The sequence below is a fragment of the Syngnathus acus genome, chromosome 13 (genome assembly GCF_901709675.1).
Source record: "Syngnathus acus chromosome 13, fSynAcu1.2, whole genome shotgun sequence".
Classification (NCBI taxonomy): domain Eukaryota; kingdom Metazoa; phylum Chordata; class Actinopteri; order Syngnathiformes; family Syngnathidae; genus Syngnathus; species Syngnathus acus.
This window is the reverse complement of record NC_051098.1, coordinates 17,214,191-17,233,109: the sequence shown is the minus strand read 5'-3', so window position 1 is coordinate 17,233,109 and position 18,919 is coordinate 17,214,191. Positions and strand designations below refer to the sequence as shown.

At 56.2% G+C, this 18,919-nt stretch overlaps 3 protein-coding genes across 11 annotated transcripts; 1 reads left to right on the top strand and 2 right to left on the bottom strand.

The window, feature by feature from the left end:
* Positions 1 to 313: 313 nt before the first annotated feature.
* LOC119131997 (diacylglycerol kinase delta-like) lies at positions 314 to 9,409 on the top strand. Of its 5 annotated transcripts, XM_037266825.1 has the most exons (30): positions 314 to 485; positions 1,659 to 1,769; positions 1,870 to 1,950; positions 2,032 to 2,136; positions 2,395 to 2,527; positions 2,749 to 2,855; positions 2,930 to 3,055; positions 3,115 to 3,217; positions 3,584 to 3,746; positions 3,816 to 3,924; positions 4,002 to 4,141; positions 4,215 to 4,296; positions 4,367 to 4,461; positions 4,543 to 4,642; positions 4,706 to 4,964; positions 5,046 to 5,204; positions 5,400 to 5,531; positions 5,605 to 5,704; positions 6,158 to 6,268; positions 6,335 to 6,431; positions 6,518 to 6,625; positions 6,730 to 6,843; positions 6,973 to 7,107; positions 7,170 to 7,333; positions 7,414 to 7,525; positions 8,196 to 8,288; positions 8,363 to 8,476; positions 8,544 to 8,652; positions 8,717 to 8,847; positions 8,924 to 9,358. In XM_037266825.1, the coding sequence occupies exons 1-30, from the start codon at positions 345 to 347 to the stop codon at positions 9,011 to 9,013; spliced, it is 3,624 nt and encodes a 1,207-aa protein (XP_037122720.1). In that variant the 5' UTR covers positions 314 to 344; the 3' UTR covers positions 9,014 to 9,358. The 5 variants fall into 5 exon arrangements, 3 of the variants coding, with proteins under 3 accessions (XP_037122720.1, XP_037122719.1, XP_037122721.1); XR_005099770.1 differs by lacking the exons at positions 314 to 485; positions 1,659 to 1,769 and having other exon boundaries at positions 1,850 to 1,950; positions 8,924 to 9,214; positions 9,301 to 9,409; XR_005099769.1 differs by lacking the exons at positions 314 to 485; positions 1,659 to 1,769 and having other exon boundaries at positions 1,850 to 1,950; positions 8,924 to 9,121; positions 9,175 to 9,358.
* A 562-nt stretch (positions 9,410 to 9,971) lies between these two features.
* rffl (ring finger and FYVE-like domain containing E3 ubiquitin protein ligase) lies at positions 9,972 to 13,081 on the bottom strand. Of its 3 annotated transcripts, none has more exons than XM_037266867.1 (6): positions 12,960 to 13,081; positions 11,860 to 12,044; positions 11,492 to 11,689; positions 11,099 to 11,315; positions 10,680 to 10,904; positions 9,972 to 10,413 (listed from the first exon to the last, which is right to left on the bottom strand). In XM_037266867.1, exons 2-6 carry the CDS (start codon positions 12,040 to 12,042, stop codon positions 10,226 to 10,228), a joined length of 1,011 nt encoding a protein of 336 aa, XP_037122762.1. In that variant the 5' UTR covers positions 12,043 to 12,044; positions 12,960 to 13,081; the 3' UTR covers positions 9,972 to 10,225. The 3 variants fall into 3 exon arrangements, with proteins under 3 accessions (XP_037122762.1, XP_037122763.1, XP_037122764.1); XM_037266868.1 differs by having other exon boundaries at positions 9,972 to 10,411; positions 10,684 to 10,904; XM_037266869.1 differs by having other exon boundaries at positions 10,680 to 10,899; positions 11,100 to 11,315.
* A 777-nt stretch (positions 13,082 to 13,858) lies between these two features.
* On the bottom strand, positions 13,859 to 18,037 carry eif4h (eukaryotic translation initiation factor 4h). Of its 3 annotated transcripts, none has more exons than XM_037266872.1 (8): positions 17,911 to 18,037; positions 16,461 to 16,645; positions 16,291 to 16,355; positions 16,085 to 16,184; positions 15,930 to 16,025; positions 15,417 to 15,563; positions 15,165 to 15,280; positions 13,859 to 13,993 (listed from the first exon to the last, which is right to left on the bottom strand). In XM_037266872.1, exons 1-8 carry the CDS (start codon positions 17,970 to 17,972, stop codon positions 13,988 to 13,990), a joined length of 777 nt encoding a protein of 258 aa, XP_037122767.1. In that variant the 5' UTR covers positions 17,973 to 18,037; the 3' UTR covers positions 13,859 to 13,987. The 3 variants fall into 3 exon arrangements, with proteins under 3 accessions (XP_037122767.1, XP_037122766.1, XP_037122768.1); XM_037266871.1 differs by lacking the exon at positions 13,859 to 13,993 and adding an exon at positions 14,189 to 14,747; XM_037266873.1 differs by lacking the exon at positions 13,859 to 13,993 and adding an exon at positions 14,189 to 14,747 and having other exon boundaries at positions 15,957 to 16,025.
* Between the last annotated feature and the right edge of the window lie 882 nt (positions 18,038 to 18,919).

Sequence of the window (18,919 nt, the reverse complement as noted above, 5' to 3'; positions counted from 1 at the left end):
TGATGCAATGACGACTTCAAGATACAGCCGATGTGCACCGTGCCGTACCGACACAGACATCTGCGTACTGTGCCTGATCCCACTCACATCCAGGGAGGGAGGGTGGGTTGGACGGGTGAGTGAGTGAGTGAGTGAGTGAGGGAGTGAGGGAGTGAGTGGCTCGCTCGCTCGCTCGCTCACTCGGTTAGCCTGCCTCCGGCGTGGCGCAAGGCCACTTTTCGGCCGCCGGGGGGCGCTTCCTCTCTCCTCCCTCTCCCGGCTAGGGTGGTCTGCTGCAGGCAGGCAGGCGGGCGGCGAACTCCGGACGGGGGAGACGAGGTTGACGCGGAGGGAGGAGGCCCAGGATGGCGGCGGCGGGGGCAGCTACGGACATTTTCGGCGCTCGTTACCCGGACGAGTCGTCGGACAGCGAACCGGAGCAAGAACCGGGCACCCCGCAAAAGCTCATCCGGAAAGTGTCCACTTCCGGTCAGATCCGCAGCAAGGTGAGCGCCGCTCGAGTACAAACCGAAGCCCCGTGCCGAAACGCATCAACGCGTGCGAGCGCTTCGCCTCGGAGCATTCACACTTCAAATGGTGGGTAGCGCAGCGCGCGTTGCTCCTTGACGTTACGTGGCTGTTTCCGAACGCAGCAAACTCCCCCGTCCCATCCCATCCCATCACTCGTGTAGAAAGTCCTCTCGGCTCTGATCCTGCTCGTTCCGTTAGATCGACGCCGAGGTGATGTGGTGACAAACGTTGCCGCCGGTGTCGCGAAGGGGGATCCCAGCGCTGTTTTGGCCCCCTTATATATCCACCTTTGGGGTCCGACAAAAGCGTGCAAACTCGCGATAACACTTGAAACGAGTTAGCGGCCGCCAGGCTAGTCAATCCCAAGTGCAGAGTTTAGCAAGAGACTCGACTGGCGCTCCATTTGTGTTCGTGGGTGGCCGGCAGCAAATGCAAGAAAAAGACGGAGAAATGACTCGTAGCGGCCAGCCGGAGGCCCGAAGCACAGCCTCGTCCTTTCCTGCTCCGCTAGCGTCTGGAAGTCCCGACTCCCCACGCTGTAGCAACGTTTGACTTTGCTGAGTGACTCGTCACGTCAAGCGCATTTCCGAGGCTGGCGGGTTCGGCCGGGCGGGGCGAACCTGAGCAAACACATTCCGAAATGGGCCAATCAGCGAAGAGTGGACGCGCCGCGCCGACGCAAAATAGTACTAATAACACTTGCCCGCACATCACAGATATGAATGACATCGCTCGACCTTGCTGCAATAGATGTGGAGTGGGCAACATTTAACACACAAAGTAACACGAGAAAACTTGGACAGACTGCACTGTAGTCCATTTCCATCTGTTGCTGATGGGGAGAAGCAAAATACGTCTCGGAGTCAACGGAGAACACCTTCTTATTTACAATGACCATCCGGAGGCAAGGTGTGTGTAGCGTCTCGCCGGAGGACACTTGACGGAACGGGCTTCGAACCGCCGCCCTTCTGCTCTACTGCTTGAGCCACCTTTATTAGTGGCAAAGTGCACTTTTGTTTCAGACCAATACCGGACTGGAAAAAAGCCGCTCTTAATTAGCTCTAGCCGGACGGGCCGGTACGATAGCAGTTATGGGACTTTATCGGCGAGGCGTGAACTTGTGACCCACCCGCTGTGCTGCCCCTCAGACGTTGTTGAAGGAAGGAGACTTGATGAAGCAGACCAGTTCCTTCCAGCGTTGGAAGAGAAGATATTTCAAACTGAGGGGAAGAACGCTTTACTACGCCCAGAACGCCAAGGTGAGCGAGAGCAAGTCGGCTGTCCTCCCGAGCGTTTGCCGTCGGGCCCTCCGTCACGTCACGTCACGTCACGTCACGTACGCCACCCGGCCTTTCGCAGTCCATCATCTTTGACGAAGTGGACTTGACGGACGCCAGCGTGGCCGAATCCAGCATCAAGAACGTCAACAACAGCTTCACGGCGAGTCCTGCGGCAAACGTGGCCTTTGAACGAGCTAGGCCGCACGCTGGCATCCGCTGATCTCACTGCTCGTGCGTGCAGGTGATCACCCCGTGCCGGCGTCTGATCCTGTGCGCAGACAACCGGAAGGAGATGGAGGAGTGGATCTCGGCTTTGCGCAGCGTCCAGAACCGGCAAAACTATGAGGTCAGCTCAGCACGCCTCCCTCCGTCTCCCTCGCCAAAGAACAATTGCTCGACTGACCGCGCGCGAGTGCTCGTCATCCGCTCGTTAGTATTAGCGTGCGTCCTGACCTAGCTCTGTGCCCGAGTTCTGATCGGATTCCTCACAATCAATCATGGGGAAAGACTCCGCCTCTCTGCCAGCCTTTCCATTTTGCTAGAAAATGTGCCGTCCGCCCTCTCCCCGCTGTCAGAGGTGAGCAGCCATGCGCGTGTGTTTCAGTCTACCCAGTACAGCATGGAGCACTTCAGCGGAATGCACAACTGGTACGCCTGCTCGCACGCCCGGCCCACCTACTGCAACGTGTGCCGAGAAGCTTTGTCGGGAGTCACCTCACACGGACTCTCCTGTGAAGGTAGCCGAAATCTCAGGACGAGGACACCGTTGTCCTTTTCTTCTCTCTAAGATTAGGGACGGAAGCTAGCAGCTCACATCGGTCCGTCCAAACGGGGCCGCCGCCGCTCTTCGCATATGTGCGCGCCTCACTCGCGTGTCCCGACATTTAGCGAGCCGACCGGTGTCACGCTGCTGTCTTCTTCCCGCTGACCGCGTGCGTACCTGTGCCTGCGACTGCAGTCTGTAAATTTAAGGCTCATAAGCGTTGCGCGGTCCGAGCCACTAACAACTGCAAGTGGACAACGCTGGCATCCATCGGGAGGGACATCTTGGAGGACGAGGACGGGGTAAGGCTTCCGCCGCCGCCGCCACCCCGCCCTGCCCGTCCAAACCGTCCCGCGTGACCGTGTGGGCGGGCCAGGTGTGGATGCCCCACCAGTGGCTGGAGGGGAACCTGCCCGTGTCAGCCAAGTGCGGCGCCTGCGACAAGACCTGCGGCAGCGTCCTCCGCCTGCAAGACTGGCGATGTCTTTGGTGCAAGGCTATGGTAAGGCGAGCGGCCGCCGCCGAGGTGGGCCCGCTGCTAACGGGCTGGCTCTTGCGCAGGTGCACTCGGGCTGCCGGGAGCATCTGTCCATCAAGTGTCCGCTGGGCCAGTGCAAAGTGTCTGTCATCCCCCCCACGGCGCTCAACAGCATCGACTCTGACGGTGAGAGGGAGCGCTCGCTCTGCGTCGCATGGCAAAGGTCGGCTCCTTTTTTTCACACGCAAAGCACTCCCAAGAAGCCGTCGTCGTTTGGTTTTCTTAGGTAGCCCGATGACTCGACAAGAAATGATGTCGTGAATCCAAAAGGCTCATGCTTGGCCAATAGAAAGATGGGCGTTATTTTTTTTTCCCGCGGCGTGATCAAATGAAGGACGCCTCTGGGTGCAAAAATCAAGTCGATCCGGGTTTTGAGCGATGACTGGCTCAGGCATTGAACTTTAGCGGGTGGCCCCCGCTCTTCGGCGAGCGTGTCGTCGCCGGCCGGCCAGCCGCATCTTCACCATGTGCTGTTGTCCCGCTCGGCCGCAGGCTTCTGGAAAGCATCGTGTCCTCCGTCCTGCACTAGTCCGCTCCTGGTCTTTGTCAACTCCAAGAGCGGAGACAACCAGGGCGTCAAGTTCCTGCGGCGCTTCAAGCAGCTGCTCAACCCCGCGCAGGTTTTCGATCTGATGAACGGTGGACCTCACTTGGGGTGAGGCGCCGACCCGGGCCGAGCTGGGCCTCGCCGGTGCCTGGCTAACGCCCCGCCGCTTCCGGCCAGGCTGCGTCTCTTCCAGAAGTTCGACACCTTCAGGATCCTGGTGTGCGGAGGCGACGGCAGCGTGGGTTGGGTTCTGTCCGAGATCGACGCGCTCACGCTGCACAAACAGGTGAGTCCGTCGCACGGGCGCGTCCTCGCCGCTCGTGTCCTCGCCGCTCGTGTCCTCATGCCGCCGCCGTGCCCTAGTGCCAGCTGGGGGTTCTGCCGCTGGGAACCGGCAACGACCTGGCCCGCGTTCTGGGCTGGGGCTCCGCCTGCGACGACGACGCTCAACTGCCTCAAATCCTGGAAAAACTGGAGAGGGCCAGCACCAAGATGCTGGACAGGTGATGAAGGCAACGCAGCGTGGAGCGGAGGACCGGATCTCGTGTGACTTTGCTCACCCGATTGCGCTCGCAGGTGGAGCGTCATGGTGTACGAGAGCAAGTTCCCACGGCAAGGCTCTACTTTTGAGGCTGAGGACTGCGCTGACGACTTGGAGGTGACACGCCGCACGCGTGCCAGCGGCACTTTTCGCTAGCGATGTGACAGAAGACCTTGGGTGAGTCCAGGTGCAGCAGATTCTGACTTACGAGGACTCCGTAGCCGTTCACCTCTCCAAGATTCTGACGTCGGACCAGCACTCGGTTGTCATTTCCTCTGCCAAGTAGGCCGCCGCCGCCGACTTGCTGTATGCTTTGGGCTTTGGCCTTGCTCGCTCGCTCGCTCTTGACATGCGCACGCGCAGGGTTCTGTGCGAGACGGTGAAGGACTTTGTGGCGCGGGTGGGCAAGGCCTACGAGAAGAACACAGAGCTCTCACAGGAGTCTGACGTCATGGCCAAGAAGGTAGAGCTGTCGGCCGTTTCCCGCGGGACGGCCTCAACTCGACTCGTTGCTGTGCCTTTGCAGTGCGGGCTCCTGAAGGAGAAGTTGGACCTCCTCCTGCGGACTCTGACCCAGGAGTCCGAGGCATCCCGTCGGGCCGCCTCTCCTCTTCCTCCGGAAGATGGGGGCCCCTTGGCTTTAGTGTTGCCCCTCCTCTGCGCGCCTCCTGGCCCCTCCCCTGACTCCGCCCCCTGCCCCGCCTTTAAGCCTCGCGAGCAGCTGATGCTTCGGGCCAACAGCCTGAAGAAGGTCATCCGGCAGATCATCGAGCACGCTGAGAAAGGTCAGCTCGGCACCACCCTGACTTGGCTTGAGTTGGCTTCCTTCTTCATCTGCACACAAAACGTTTTTGCATTTTTTCCAGCTGTGGACGAGCAGAACGCGCAGACGGCGTCCATCTTCTCGGCACCCGCGGCGCAGGTGGACGGCGGCCCGGCCGAGGACCGAGAGGACAGGGTAGACCGAGAGGACGACGACAACAAGGCGGCGGAGGATGACGCCAAACGGCGGGCGGCCGGCCGAGGTGCGTTTGCCGCCTTGCCCGACGTCTTTGGATACGCCCGTCTGCCGCTCCTCCGCATAGCAACCCTCGGACGACCCACAAAGCGTGCTCGCCGCATTTGGCTGCATAATAGAGACGCTCCTGCGAGCATTTACTTTTCTTTCACTACCTCGTCACTCGACAATCAAGTGACCAATCCAGTGGCTGTGCGCGCAGCCAGCAAGACGCCGCCGTGCGAGCGGCTGACGAGAAAAGGCAGCCTATCGCTGGGCGGCTCCACGTCACTTCCCGCCCACGCGCCAAGTCGAGACAACGTGCCCATGCTCAACACCAAGATCTTCTATCCCGGTGAGATGCTGGTCATCCCCTCGCGTGCCCGTTCTTCTTGCTTTTCTTCATTCTTGGCTGTGCGCGCGCGCAGGTCTGCAGGCAGGCGCGTCTTCCTCCCTGTCTGACGGTTCCCTCATCAGTCGACTGCTGCTCAACGCCGAGTCGCTTGCGTCATGTGACCCCGACAACGTGTAAGACGCATTTCCACGCCGTAGCCACGTCATCGTCCCTCTCTTCAAAACATTTTGTCAATCGACACGGTCGTACGTGGTTTGGCGGCAGTCAAGGCTCATTCAAAAGAGCAACGTTGCAATGCTGACCAAAAAGCAGACAAAGGCCGGCCGCTCGCTCGCTCGTCCTCACCTCGTCACGTTGCCAGACGAAAGTTGACGCTTTGCTCCTGATTTGGGATGGCAAAGTGACACGTAGTCATAGTAACAGGAGAAAAAAAAATGGACCAATGAATGGATTCTTGACATGGTCGTTAGCCGGCGCCCTAAAACATGCTGTGAAATCTGACGCTAGGTCTACTTGGTACTTGGCCTCTAGTGACGAATGGCGTTTGGCGAATGGGATTTGAGCCGGGAATGAGGCGCCCGAATGAACGGGCCTCGTATCTCAAGGCGCCGCCGCTGTTTCTGCAGGGACCGCTACACCGAGAAGTGCGTGATGAACAACTACTTTGGCATCGGTCTGGATGCCAAAATTTCTCTGGACTTCAACAACAAGAGAGACGAACACCCCGAGAAGTGCAGGTGAGAAAGGAAGGCCGGCAGCGGCCGCCAGGCGGTGGGCCATGCCTCTGACGCGTGCGTGTGCAGGAGCCGCACCAAGAACATGATGTGGTACGGCGTACTGGGAACCAAAGAGCTGCTCCACAGAACCTACAAGAACCTGGAGCAGAGAGTTCTGCTGGAGGTGAGACCCCGAGGCTTTGCGTGCGCGCCCGACCCGCTGAGCCGGCAACCGATCGCCCTTCCTCCTGTCGGCGTGTACGTGCGCAGTGCGACGGGCGAGCCATCCCCCTTCCCAGCCTGCAGGGCATCGCCGTCTTGAACATCCCCAGCTATGCCGGAGGGACCAACTTTTGGGGAGGAACCAAAGAAGACGACGTGAGAAGGCAAACCTATCTCTCCTCTTTGCCGCCGGGCCCTTACCTCGTGTGTGTGTGTGTGTGTGTGTGTGTGTGTGTGCGCGCGCGCGCGCGCGTTGACAGACCTTCACCGCTCCGTCTTTCGATGACAAAATTCTGGAGGTGGTGGCTGTGTTTGGCAGTATGCAGATGGCCGTGTCTAGGGTCATCAACCTGCAACACCACCGCATCGCACAGGTAAGTGCGTGCCTGCGTGCCTGCTCCTCACGCATAGGCCACGCTCGCAAGGGCCCTCCTTTGCTGCTTTGGAGTGTCCCTTCACGCCGTCCTATAAAGAACCCGTGTCGGGCTTTGCCCTCGTGTCAGTGTCGCACAGTGAAGATCGCCATCCTGGGGGATGAGGGGGTTCCGGTGCAGGTGGACGGCGAGGCCTGGATCCAGCCTCCGGGCTACATCAAGATTCTCCACAAGAACCGGAGCCAGACGCTGACCAGGGACCGCGTGAGTCCCGCCTGGCCGGCCGGGGGGTGGGCTTCCCACGCTCTGACCCTTTTCTGCGGCAGGCTTTTGAGAGCACCTTAAAGTCGTGGCAGGACAAGCAAAAATGCGAATTCCCTCGGGACCCGGCCGCTCCGACGCCACTCGGCAACCACCCCGAGATCCTCACCGAGGAAGAGGCGGCGCTCCTACGAGACTTGGCGCAGGAGGTCGGAGTCCTCATCGGCAGGTGGCCACCGCCGCTTCCCTTTCGGCTGGTTCCTTCACACACATGATGGCGGGCGCGCTTACTGGAATCTTCTGTGTCAGCATCTGTCAGCTAGCACAGAGTCACCGCAGTCTGGAACAGGAACTGGCGCACGCCGTCAACGCCAGCTCCAAGTCCACGGACCGCGTCTACACGCAGACCGGCGCCCTCAGGGTAAGGGTGCAAACGAACTTGTGACGCTTTGCTCACTATTATCTCGAGCAAGCTGCACATTGTTGTGACAACAGTTTTTAGCGCAGAATGAAACTCTGGATGTTGGGGAGCTGGACGTTACAGATTTTCATCAAATCTGTTGATTTTCTCACATTGTTGATGAGCTGCATTTGAAAAAACGTCTCTGTCCTTTTACTGAGATCCAGGAAAGGACTTGAGACACACGAAATTGATGATTGCTGTCCTGGTTTGGTCCGTAGTATCCGTCCCCCAAAAAGGGGCAAGCGCAGATGTTTGCGAACAGCCTGGTTTGAACAAACAATCGTACGTACTTGTTGACTTTGGGTTTAAAAATTGGAATTTGATGTTTTCCTTGGCAAATTGGACCGATCGGGTACATCGCTGGGCCTAAAGCGCTACTGGGGCACCGGTCGCGCATGGATTGATCAATGACGGGAAGGAAAGAATGCGGGTGGCTGCAGCGCACCAATGAGCGCAGCAGCAACGAGGAGCCGGCTTGAAATCGCCGCCTTGGTGGGAAGAATTCCTTCCATGTCAATCGGACCTAATCGATCTGCTTTGACGGAGGACCGCAGAAATGGATTGACTGCGGACGCCGTGGGCAGATTGCACAGCTGCCAAGACAACGTGTCTCTGGCCTTGCCTTTAGGCGGCGAGCTGCAGCGCCGTGGTGGCCATGGTGAAGGACGTGAAAGCATTGCTCAGCGAAACAGAGCTGCTCCTGGCGGGAAAGATCTCCATGGTAACACAAACGCTCCCCTAACCAAGCGTCACCAGATACACAAAGAGATGCGCACGGTTATGTATGTGCGGCAGGCGTTGGACGTGGCCCAACAGGAGCTGTTGAACAGCGCGCTGAGTCGCGTGCGTCAGCGTCTGGGCGGCCTGGCGGCCGTTCCCTGGCTAAACCTCGACCCGCCGGAGCAACAGGTACTCAAAGTCCCCCAGCCGAGCATACGCTGGTGACCTAAGCGTGACGCTGCGCTTGTGCGTCCAGGATCCCCTGGCTAAGCCCAGTCGTGGCGCCAAATTTCGCCTGGTCCCCAAGTTTAAGAAGGACAAAAACAACAAAGTCAAAGAGACATGCAGCTCTCTCACTCTGCCAGGTAAGACCCCCCCCCCCCCCCAAGCCCCGAGCTTTTCTTTGGTCGTCTGACCCGTTTGCGTCAGTTCACCAGTGGGGCACGGAGGAGGTCGGGGCCTGGCTGGACTTCCTGTGCCTGCCGGAGTACAAGGACATCTTCGGGCGACATGACGTGCAAGGCGGCGAGCTCCTGCACCTGGAGCGGCGAGACCTCAAGGTAGGTAGCGCCGGCCGAAGCGGGAGGGAGCGCTCACGCCGTCGCCAGTTGCAACCACGTGTTGACGTGCCGGCAGGACCTGGGCGTGAGCAAGGTGGGCCATGTGAAGAGAATCCTCCAGGGCATCCGAGAGCTGAGCCGCAACAGCAGCGCCAGCGAGGCCTGAGCCCCGGCGAGGCCTGAGCCCCGGCGAGGCCTGAGCCCCGGCGAGGCCTGAGCCCCGGCGAGGCCTGAGCCCCGGCGAGGCCTGAGCCCCAGTGAGGCGAAGCCCCGTAGCGCCGCTCCAGGCGACCCACAAATGAGCCTTGGGCTGGCTGGCGTGCCTTCAACGCCCATCGACCTGATGTTCACCCGTGTGCCTTGTGATGTGACTAATTAGCATCAACTTTTATTTCCATTCCCACACTCTTGTCATTATTTATATTTTAGCTTTGCTTTGTTTTCTTTTTTAAGGCAAAATTGGTGCAAGTTGCAGAGAAGATAAAAAAACATTTTGTAAAAACATGGGGGGCAAAAGGAAAAAAAAAGTTGGTGCTTGTGTTATTAAACATCATTTCACACAGTTGTCTATCATTTCTCATCAAATATTTTTCTTTTGTGATATTGGTATTTGTCACTGCAATACTTTTGTTTCTAATCTTGTAAAGGTTTTGGGGTGGGGGGGCAGCGTCAAACATTAGTCAATTTTGGTGACTCCAACGTGATATGAATTTAGAGTAGCACACAAGGTTTCTCAAAAACAAGACAGCGAATGTGCTTACTACATTGCGGAGGAAGGGAGGAGTATTGGGCGTAAAAGCTGAATCAAAACTTGTCATTTCGATTAGCTTCATAATGTCTTCTGAATGCTATCCGTAGATTCTTTTTTGCAGACAAATGCCGTTCAAGCCCCAAAACTACTTGAACAACAATCCTGAGAACAAGTTTTCACAGGGTGTTTTGCAACACAACAAGTTGGCTTCTTCTAACATGACATTGACGCTCGTTAACGTGAATGCAATGCGGATTTCATTCAGGGAGGGAGGGACTCAGCATCTACCCACGTAGCTCTTGGAAAATTGCACCTTGGGAGCATTGGCCAAAAGTGAAAAACCATTTGTGTCCCCACGAGACAAAGGTTTTTAATGTCAAATTTTTGATTTGCAGAAGAAGTGTCTTTTTACACGTGAAGCCGGGTAGAAAAGAAAAAAAAAGAAAACACACCAAGATTTGATCCTCCCATTCACACTAAAGAGAGTGCCGCCACATTGTCCAGCGCGTGCGTCAAGGTCAGCTATGCATTTTGCCGCCACGACACGTAAACCCCAGCGATCGGTCGGCGCGCTCGACGGCTCCTTGGAAGTAAGAGCGCCTGACCCGCGCTCGTGCGGTACCTGCGTCAGGATCTGAAGACGTGGACGGCTCTGATGACAAACTGGCGGCAGATGGGACACTCGCTCATCCGCTTGCCGCACTTGCTGCACGTGATCATGTGGCCGCACTCCAGCAGGACGCAGTCGATGGCCGCGTCCATGCAGATGCGACACAGGTTCTGGTCGGACCCCGTCGGACCGCCGCCGTCGTCCTCTGAAAGTATGGAGCCAAACGAGTGACCGGCATCCTAATCATTGGATGTATTTCACAAAAGCCGTTCCGTCCGTTCATAATTCGCTTGGATTTTCCATTGAGTTAAGGATCATTTGCATGAGGAAGACATTCTCAGAAGAACCAATGCTGCAGATAGCACAAGTTTCTTCCTCAGTAAAAAATATGAAGAATGATGACCAATCAATGATACCAAAGCGACGCCTCCAAAGCGCACGGACGCGGCAGCGAAGAAAGGGCTGGCTCACCGCCGCTGTTGGCGTGGTGGTCCCGGTAGAGTCTGGCCACTCTCTCCATCAGCTCCCACTTCTCGCAGCAGCCTTTGAAGTTGACAAAGTTCCTGGCCAGAATTTCCTTCAGCTGCCGCACACTCAGAGATTCCACCTGGTCCTCGCTCGCCAAGTCCGAGAGCGACGCCCGGCGGCCGGCCGCGTCCTGGACGTCCTCGGGGTCCCCGACGTCCCATTCCTGAAGGAGAGAGCCAGCCAGCGAGCCAGCCAGCGAGAGACCCTCAAAAACAACATCAAAATGAAAAACATGTTGCCATCAAGGATCAGATCAAATCTCAAAAACGCTGCTCAAATCCAAAACAAAGTCGGCAGACCTCGTGTTGGCATCAATCTCAAAAGTGCTTCAAAGTAATAAGCTAGCGTTGCATAATGTCCTACCTGATCCCCGTCCCGGTTCCGCTCCAAGGGATCGGCATCTTCGGAGGCGCTCGCAGGAGTCCCGTCTGCCGGGGTCCGGTCCGCCGGGGTCCGGTCGGGGAGGTCGAGCCCGGGGCTCCGTTGGGTGTCTGGCGATGGAGAGGCCACGGCTGGATCGCGCTCGGGGCTTTCGGAGGGCAAGGACTGCTGACTCAGGATCAGTTCCACCAGCTCCTCCTGCACAAGAGCGCCCCCATTGGCCACAAGCGCCACTTTCCACTTTGTACACAAACACCTGTACTGAGAGCCACGAGCACACGGGAGGGAGCTCTTCATTGGCCATTGACTGCCGCCGCCGTCTTCCAAAGTTGAAGAAGAAAAGCGGCGCCCGCCGCTGTGCTTGGGGACGCTACCTTCTCCCGACAGAGGTGCGTGGCCACGTGGTGCAGGTGCAGGTAGTCTCGCAGCTCTTTGACTTTGAGCTTCATCAGCTCGGCGCGTTGCAGCAGGTTGCCGTAGAAACGCCGGCAGGTGTGACACAGGCGAGGGCGGGGCTCCGACTGGGCGGAGCAGCGGCCGCAGTAGTTCTCTTTGCAATCGGCGCACACGTGCTGGTGGATGGAGCGCATGCGCCGTTAGCGAAGGACCAACGCTTGCCCGCTCAGCTCGCGATCGTGCGCTCCTTCTCGACGTTTAGGAGCTACGGAGATCGACGAGTTGACGCGGCCGACCCGAGCGGACTCTGCGGGGTTATTCTGGCCAAACCCGTCGCCTCGGTTACCTTGGTGGTGGGCGTGTCCAGGCGGCGCCCGCAAGCTTTACAGACGTGTTGTTGCTGTTCACAGGGCGGGGTCGGCTGGCCGCTGAAGGCAGAATTGGTGTAGGAGCGAGGGTGCGGGTCGGCTCCGCCGGCCTCGCTATCCGCCGAGTCCGAGCACGGCCAATGACAACACGATGCCCACATTTCTGGCAACAAACGGTAAAGACAACGTGAGGTCCACAGTTCTGGCAGGCAACAAGGCCAGCGTTGATTGCCTGCGTACATGAACGCAGAGCAACCGCCGGGGACCGCAGGCAGGCAGGCAGGCAGGCAGGCAGGCGGGAGGGCGGGCAGGAAGGCAGGGCCATCAGAGGGGATACCGCTTACTGATTTGTATTTGGGGACGGGCATAAAGCACAGCTTCACAGCTTTGTGGCAAATAGTTGAGATCATCAGTCAGCATCCACTCATGAAAACAACACGGACATGCATGCTGACGTCAAGAGAAACTTCACCTTATTTATTGTTCTTGTGGCTTTCTACAAGACCATCTTTGTGACTACACTTTATTGTTGTTTTTTCCAAGCAAAGTTGGGCAAGTCAGAGTCAGCTGGAACACACTCACTCACGCACGCACGCACTCACTCACTCACTCACGCACTCACTCACTCACTCACGCACTCACACAGGTGGCACAAGTAGGGAAGTGGGGGGGGTTGACTTGCTTGCACTCCTCATCGACGTTTGCGTTCAACTAAAGACAAACGCAAACTTTGACGGCTTGACGTATGAGGAAGGGGACTTGCTGTCGACGTTTGGGCTGGCTAGTGCGCTTCCGGACTTTCGCCACTTTGGCAACACGAGGCAACTTTCCAACTTTCCACTGGCGACGTCAAGGCCATTTGAACAGGAAAACTTTCTTCCTCTCTTTCGACACTGTGCTCGAACTTTGGAAGAGTTTGACGTGCGGCGGGTGTGCTAAGCTAAGAGAGCTAGCGGCGGGCGGGCGGGTTCGTCTCCAAAACGGCCAAAAGTCGCAAAAGTTGAACGGCAACAATCAAAGGAACAAGAAGAAGAACAATAAGAGGCAGAAAGAAGGAGGGAAGCCAAAGTGTTCTCACCTGTCGCCACTTTGGTGACGGCTAGCGACGGCTAGCACCTCGAGCCAAACAGGAACAAGGTGGCCGGTGACGTCATCAGGTGCTCGCTCCGCGTCATTGGGTCGCGTGCAGGTGATACGGCACGAAACACAGATAGGTCGATGACGTCACATCCACACGACCTCCTTTGAATACAAGCGCACTTTATTATAGCCTACAAATCAAGTTCTTCGAGAAGAACAAACAAGCGTTCGTGCGAATTTAAAGAAAGCTTTCAAGCAATGTTATTGTCATACCGACAGACAGAAGCAGAAAACCATTCCCAGCAAAAATGAAAATACATCCGAAAGGAAATGCTTGATACTATACTTTGGTTGATAGCGTTTAAGGTTACTCACGATCAAGTGTGCACAGTACAGTTCACATTTTGACCAAATTAGCCTCTGTTGCTCTCCCGTCCGTCAGCATTTCAGGGGCGCAAGAGCTTACCTTTGGGCACAAGCGGGTCAAGACGCGACTCCCTGATCCTCTCGGAGCAGGGCTCGCCAGCACTCGAGTCAGACAAAAGGAAATTGTTCTGAGGCCCAATTTACATTGTTTGATGATTCTGTTTATTGCCGTCATTGTCACCAAGAAAAAAAAAACATTTAAAACAGCCGTTTTATTTCTTTTGTACAGTAAGAGAGTGTCTGCCACATCCAGAACACACGAGACAAGAACCTGAACAATGACACACCCCTATCCGGTCCACAAAAGAAAAGATGCGGGAACCCATTCAGAGTCAGGTCTGGACCGCGCGCAGAAACCGAGCCTAGATCGGACAGGACCGAGGGGGAGGGGGTAGCGGGTGTGGACCAGGAGCAGAAAGCGACAACTTGCGGGGAATGGAAGTAAAACAAGAAGGTGTAATGTGCTGCTTGCTTTTGGGCAACAATTTGGACTTTGCCCTTTCTTCTGGTGGTCCACACACTGACACAATGAAATCTTTTTTTTTTCCGCTTTTCTGCTCTGCTCTTCCGGCGTCCGCTCGCTCGGCCGCCGCAAACGCGTCACTGCTGCAATAGAAGACACACGAGCAGATCAACAACCGACACGACCCGAGCGACACGCAGAGCAAACGTTGGGACCGCCCAACGACATCACGTTTACCCAAAAAGCATTTCCCGACACAGTGTGATGTTTGTCGAACATTTCAATCAATCGTTTCACGTTAACAACTGCCTAGAAAACAAAACGGCCGATTGCAGCGGAGGCAGCGTGACGGTCGCCGGGAGGGAAACCAGATGTTGGCGGGGAGAGAGTGGGCGCGCGGCTGTATCACAGTAAGCCGAAGCGAGGGGGCGGGTCTCGAGTGTGTGCGAATGCCAAACGTGAACGCGGCGCTTCTTGCTAAAACTTGAGCGAGCTGGCCTTTGAATTGTCTTTATTAGTGCCAATTTGACAACTTGCGACGTCGCCAGCGTGGGCCGACGCTCCGTTTGGACGGCCAATCCAAATGAGCTTGCGCAGATGCTGGAGGCATTTGCATGAGCCAATACGTGCAATGTCTGACAACACTGGGAATTTCTTAGCCACGGATTTGTCTTCCGGGTAATGCCCGGCCAGCTGGCCGGAGAAAATGCCACTGCACTGGTCTCAACCTGTAAAAAGGCTTCGTGGAATGTCAGCAGCACAAACGCATCCAAATGGGCCATTCCAATGTCCAAACGGGCGGGGACAGCCTTTTGTTTTTGCTACTTATGCAACAATTCAAGCGAGACGCTTCCGAATGTGGCGACGAGCCGTCGCGGCAACCGTTCCTCAAGCGTTCTGGTGAAAACAAAGCCAAATAGTACAATATTTACATCCTAGCGACGACTCAAAAGCATTCCGACAGCTTCAGCATTCAGACGGACGCAATTTGGAGAGAAACCGCACCGTCGGGTTAATATGATTGCTATTGTGGCTCACAATGGTGTGCGATGATGGAAAAGTTAAAGAGGAAGCGAGAGAGAGAGAGAGAGAGAGAGAGAGAGAGAGAGAGAGAGAGAGAGAGAGAGAGAGAGAGTGCGAGAGAGAACGAGCGAGAGAGAGGGGGTGGCGTCCGCAAAGCTTGAGTTTGAGTTGGCGCCCAGAGCTAGCCAGAAGCTGCGAGAGCCAGCCAGAAGCTGCGAGAGCCAGAAGGCCCCCACGCAGCCCACCCAGCGTACCCCCCCTTCAGTCTTGAGTTTTTTCCCGGGAAATCACCTCCTCTCGCGGTTTGGCGCCCCCAAAGATGGCGGAGTTGGGGTTGGCCACCTGGTTGAGGGGCTCCGACACCGTCCGAGGCTTCAGCTGGAGGCGGGGCCTCTGGGCGCGCTCCTCTGAGGGGGGACAATAAGAGAAATCAGCCTCATTCACATCCTTTTGGTAGGGGTTGATCATTTAGAGCCGTCGTTCAACTTTGAGTCCTAATCACGGATGAAAAAGTTGACGTGGCCGTCTGCGGATCCCACGCACCGTCAGACGGTTCCCTGAAGTCCGTCATTCCTCCGCGAGGTGGCCCGTCTCTGAAGCGGCCCATGGCACCGCCGCCTCCTCCCCGCCTGTCGCCGCCACGTCCGCCTCCTCGAGACCGCCCTCCCGAGTAGTCGTCGTCTCTGAAACCTGAAAAGCAGACGGAGGGCACGCCACTGAGCATGGCGGCCAGGCCCACGGGAAAACGAGCGACTCCTTCGCCACACCCGTACGACGAGATTTTCCCAGAGCGCAGGGAGGGCGGCCAGCCATTCTTTGGCAAACGAAACCCTTTCCTAAACCACCACGACGGGCACGCTAAAGGGCGGAGATTCAGCGTAAATGCTGTTGGTCCTTGAGCCGTTTGTCCACGGAATGGCGCTCTAGCTCCACTCCCTGCAATACGCAACTCTCAGCCAATGACGGGCGGGGCGGGACGGGACGGCTGCTCTGCTCTGCTCCATCAATCGCGTAGCATGAATATGCAGACGAGGACCGTGCGGCCGCGTGACTTTCTTTGTCCTGTCGTCTGATCGGTCGCACCTCCACCGGGCTGATCCATGAAGTCGTCACGTCCTCCTCGGGGACCGCCTCCTCGGTGACCTCCTTGGCCTGCGGACGACACGGCCGTTTACGAGCCGACGTGGCATGAGCGCACACGGCGAGCGTACCTCGAGAGTCGTCTTTGGGGAAGCCAAAGCCGCTGCCGCCCCCTCGCCCTTGTCTTCGTCCCTCTGCGATGTCCACTCGAAGCGAGCCGATTTCTAAAGCCTGCGAGGCGGAAGGTGGCAAAGACAGTGATTACACGGCGGCGGCGAGAGCCCCGAAGAACACGGAGGAGGGGGGGGGGTTTAGGGAGGGCGGACGGTGGACTCACGGCGCCGTCGTACGCCAAGGCCTCCTTCAGAGACTCCAGATCGTCAAACTCCACATAACAGAAACCTGAACGGAGAGCAAGTGCAAAGGCTCAAGTTGGGCTCGGCAACTTGCGCGGCACTGCTGACTGGACGCAGGATATGGAGGTTTTTTTTGCAAGGAAAGGGCCACCTTTGAACTTGTCAGTCTCTTTGTCGCGCACCAGTCGGACGCTGCGTATGCTGAGGCCCTTGAACATGTTGTCCAGGTCTCCCTGGACCGTGTTTGGCGGCAGGTTGCCCACGTAGGCGGTGTAGGGCGGCTCTGAGGGAAGCTCCTTCATACGCCGACCTCCGGGGGGGCCGCCGCTGCGGGGCCTGAGGGGGGCGGGAAAGCACACTAAGAACACGCTCGCCCAGGCCACAACGGGTGCCGTGCGTGAAAACCCAGCCGCAGCGGAAACCAGTGGTTCACGTCTCAATTTGGCTTTTGTCAGGAAAAGCAAAATGATTGACTTCATCTGAGGAGTAACTTTCTTGTTTTGGTCCAGCCTGTTGCTTGTGAGACGCGAAGAAAAACCTCTATGAAATCATCAGCAATTGGTCTCCTCTAAGTCAGCACTGCACGCGTGCGTGCATTCTCAATGGTCTTAGCTGGACAAACTAAGGTGAGAAAAAAATGGGCTCAAATTTGCTATTTTGAATCAAAAGGAGCTGCTGCGTCTATCCCATTCAGGGCCGCCAAATCCCATTGCCACAAACACAACCAAAACAAGCGCCATTCTTGAAAATCCTGATATCTTCATAAATGGGACACTTCCAGTCCCTCCTAAAGTTGAATTATTTGTAGCCATCAGTATTTTTGAGAAATGCTGCTACAGTTTACATATCTAGAAAAGCTGTGCAGTATGTGAACCAATTTATGAAGCGTAGAGGGGACCTAGATTTGTTTCACATCCTCCTTTTCACTGTGCCCACCTCAACATTTTCTTTTGTTTTGTTTTGGACTCGTCATTTGTCATGCGGCCAGACACTGAAAAATGGATGGTGGGCCGCAGTTTGGACACCTCTGTCTGTCTAAATGAATTATTTCCGTGGGGGAAATTGATTGGAAATACGTACGTCGAGGAACAAGCTTGGAGACTACAATCGCAAATGAGGGCAGCAGCCTAGCAGGCAATGGAAAACTCGAACGGCTCCAATGTCTCATTACATGCGCACAATAATTCAAATCATTTGGAGAAACGCATCGACGTGCAACTGCTGTGGCGTGCGTGCGTGAGTGGTTCGAGGCAGGCGCGGGGAAGCGAGCAGCCTCCGCCACACTGCGCGCAGGCCACGCGGGCCGCCGCCGCCGCTTCGTCGCAAATGTCGGCCGGCCGCTGGGCGCCAGACGCCTGGTTTGTTTGCGGCTTGCCCGTCCGTTAACATGTCAGCTCGTTAGCACGTTAGCTCGTCTGTCCAGCCAGTCAGATAGTAAGCAAGCAAGCAAGCCAGGCGAGCGAGCGGGCTCGAGCGAGCGAGCAAGCGCGGTGTTTCCCTGGCACCTGGCCGAGAGGGCCTAAACAGCACAAGACTCGGGACGGGAAGCGGCGTCGGAACCAACCGGTGGGACGCAGGCGGCGAGACTCGGGCCGACTCACCCTCTGTTGCCCCCGAAGCTGCTGTAGGCCCGGTCCCGATCATCGAAGTCGTAGTCCGCCATTACTGCTGCTGCGTGCGTGGGGAGGGGGAGTTGGGCGGAGGCGGGGCCACAAGGAGGCCCTTGACGTCACTTCAGGAAAGCCTTTAGCTGCCCGCGGCGCGCCTGACCGCGAAAGCAACATTGGATTGAAAGCTAACTGCCTTTTGTCTGCTAAAATGTTCACAAATCGAGAGGGATCCCACGGAAGACAAATATTCTCGTTTGCTCTCAACCACAAAGTTTGCATCATTCTCTGAAGGGGATCAAGAAAAAAAAAAGTTCTTTTTTTTACATTGCTATGAAGTCATTCATATGTATGACAACTGAAAAGGTTTCAAACAATTTCCATCAGATGTTTAATTTTTGCTGTTTGCTTTCTGTTTTTTGTTCTCTATCTGCAATAAATATTAATACTGTTACTTTGTTGTGCAATTACTGTACTGTTGTGAAAGATCATACTCGTGTTTTGTACTGGTTTGTGCTGTTGCTATGGAAATTGAAAGAAAAAAAACACCCAAGTACGACACGTTTGTTGAAAAAACTGGCAGAAAAATGGAGGAGAACATAAGTAGATGTTGCAAATCATTGTGCATGCAGAAAATTTGCCAATTGCCACTTTGTGTACCTTTTCCCATCCATCCAGGTCATATACTAATTCTCAGGGCATTGACCCAATCTTAACAGAGCAGTCCAGTAGCGATTAATTGCGCTCACATTGTAAAGAGACCAAAGCAAACCTCGAGTCAAGTTTGTGGAAGGCATTACCTCACAGTTATGTCGGAAATGCTTGCTCTCCTCGTCTTTCTATCAGTCCCTTAGCAAAGTCGACGACAGCGCGCTAGAGGAACAAAATGGCACATCTATGAACGGAAAGGTGGCTTCGTGAGCCGGTGCCTCAGTCACCTGACTGTAATGTTTGGAGTGATGGATGGAGCAGCTCATTCGGAGAAAAGTGACAGTAATGTGTG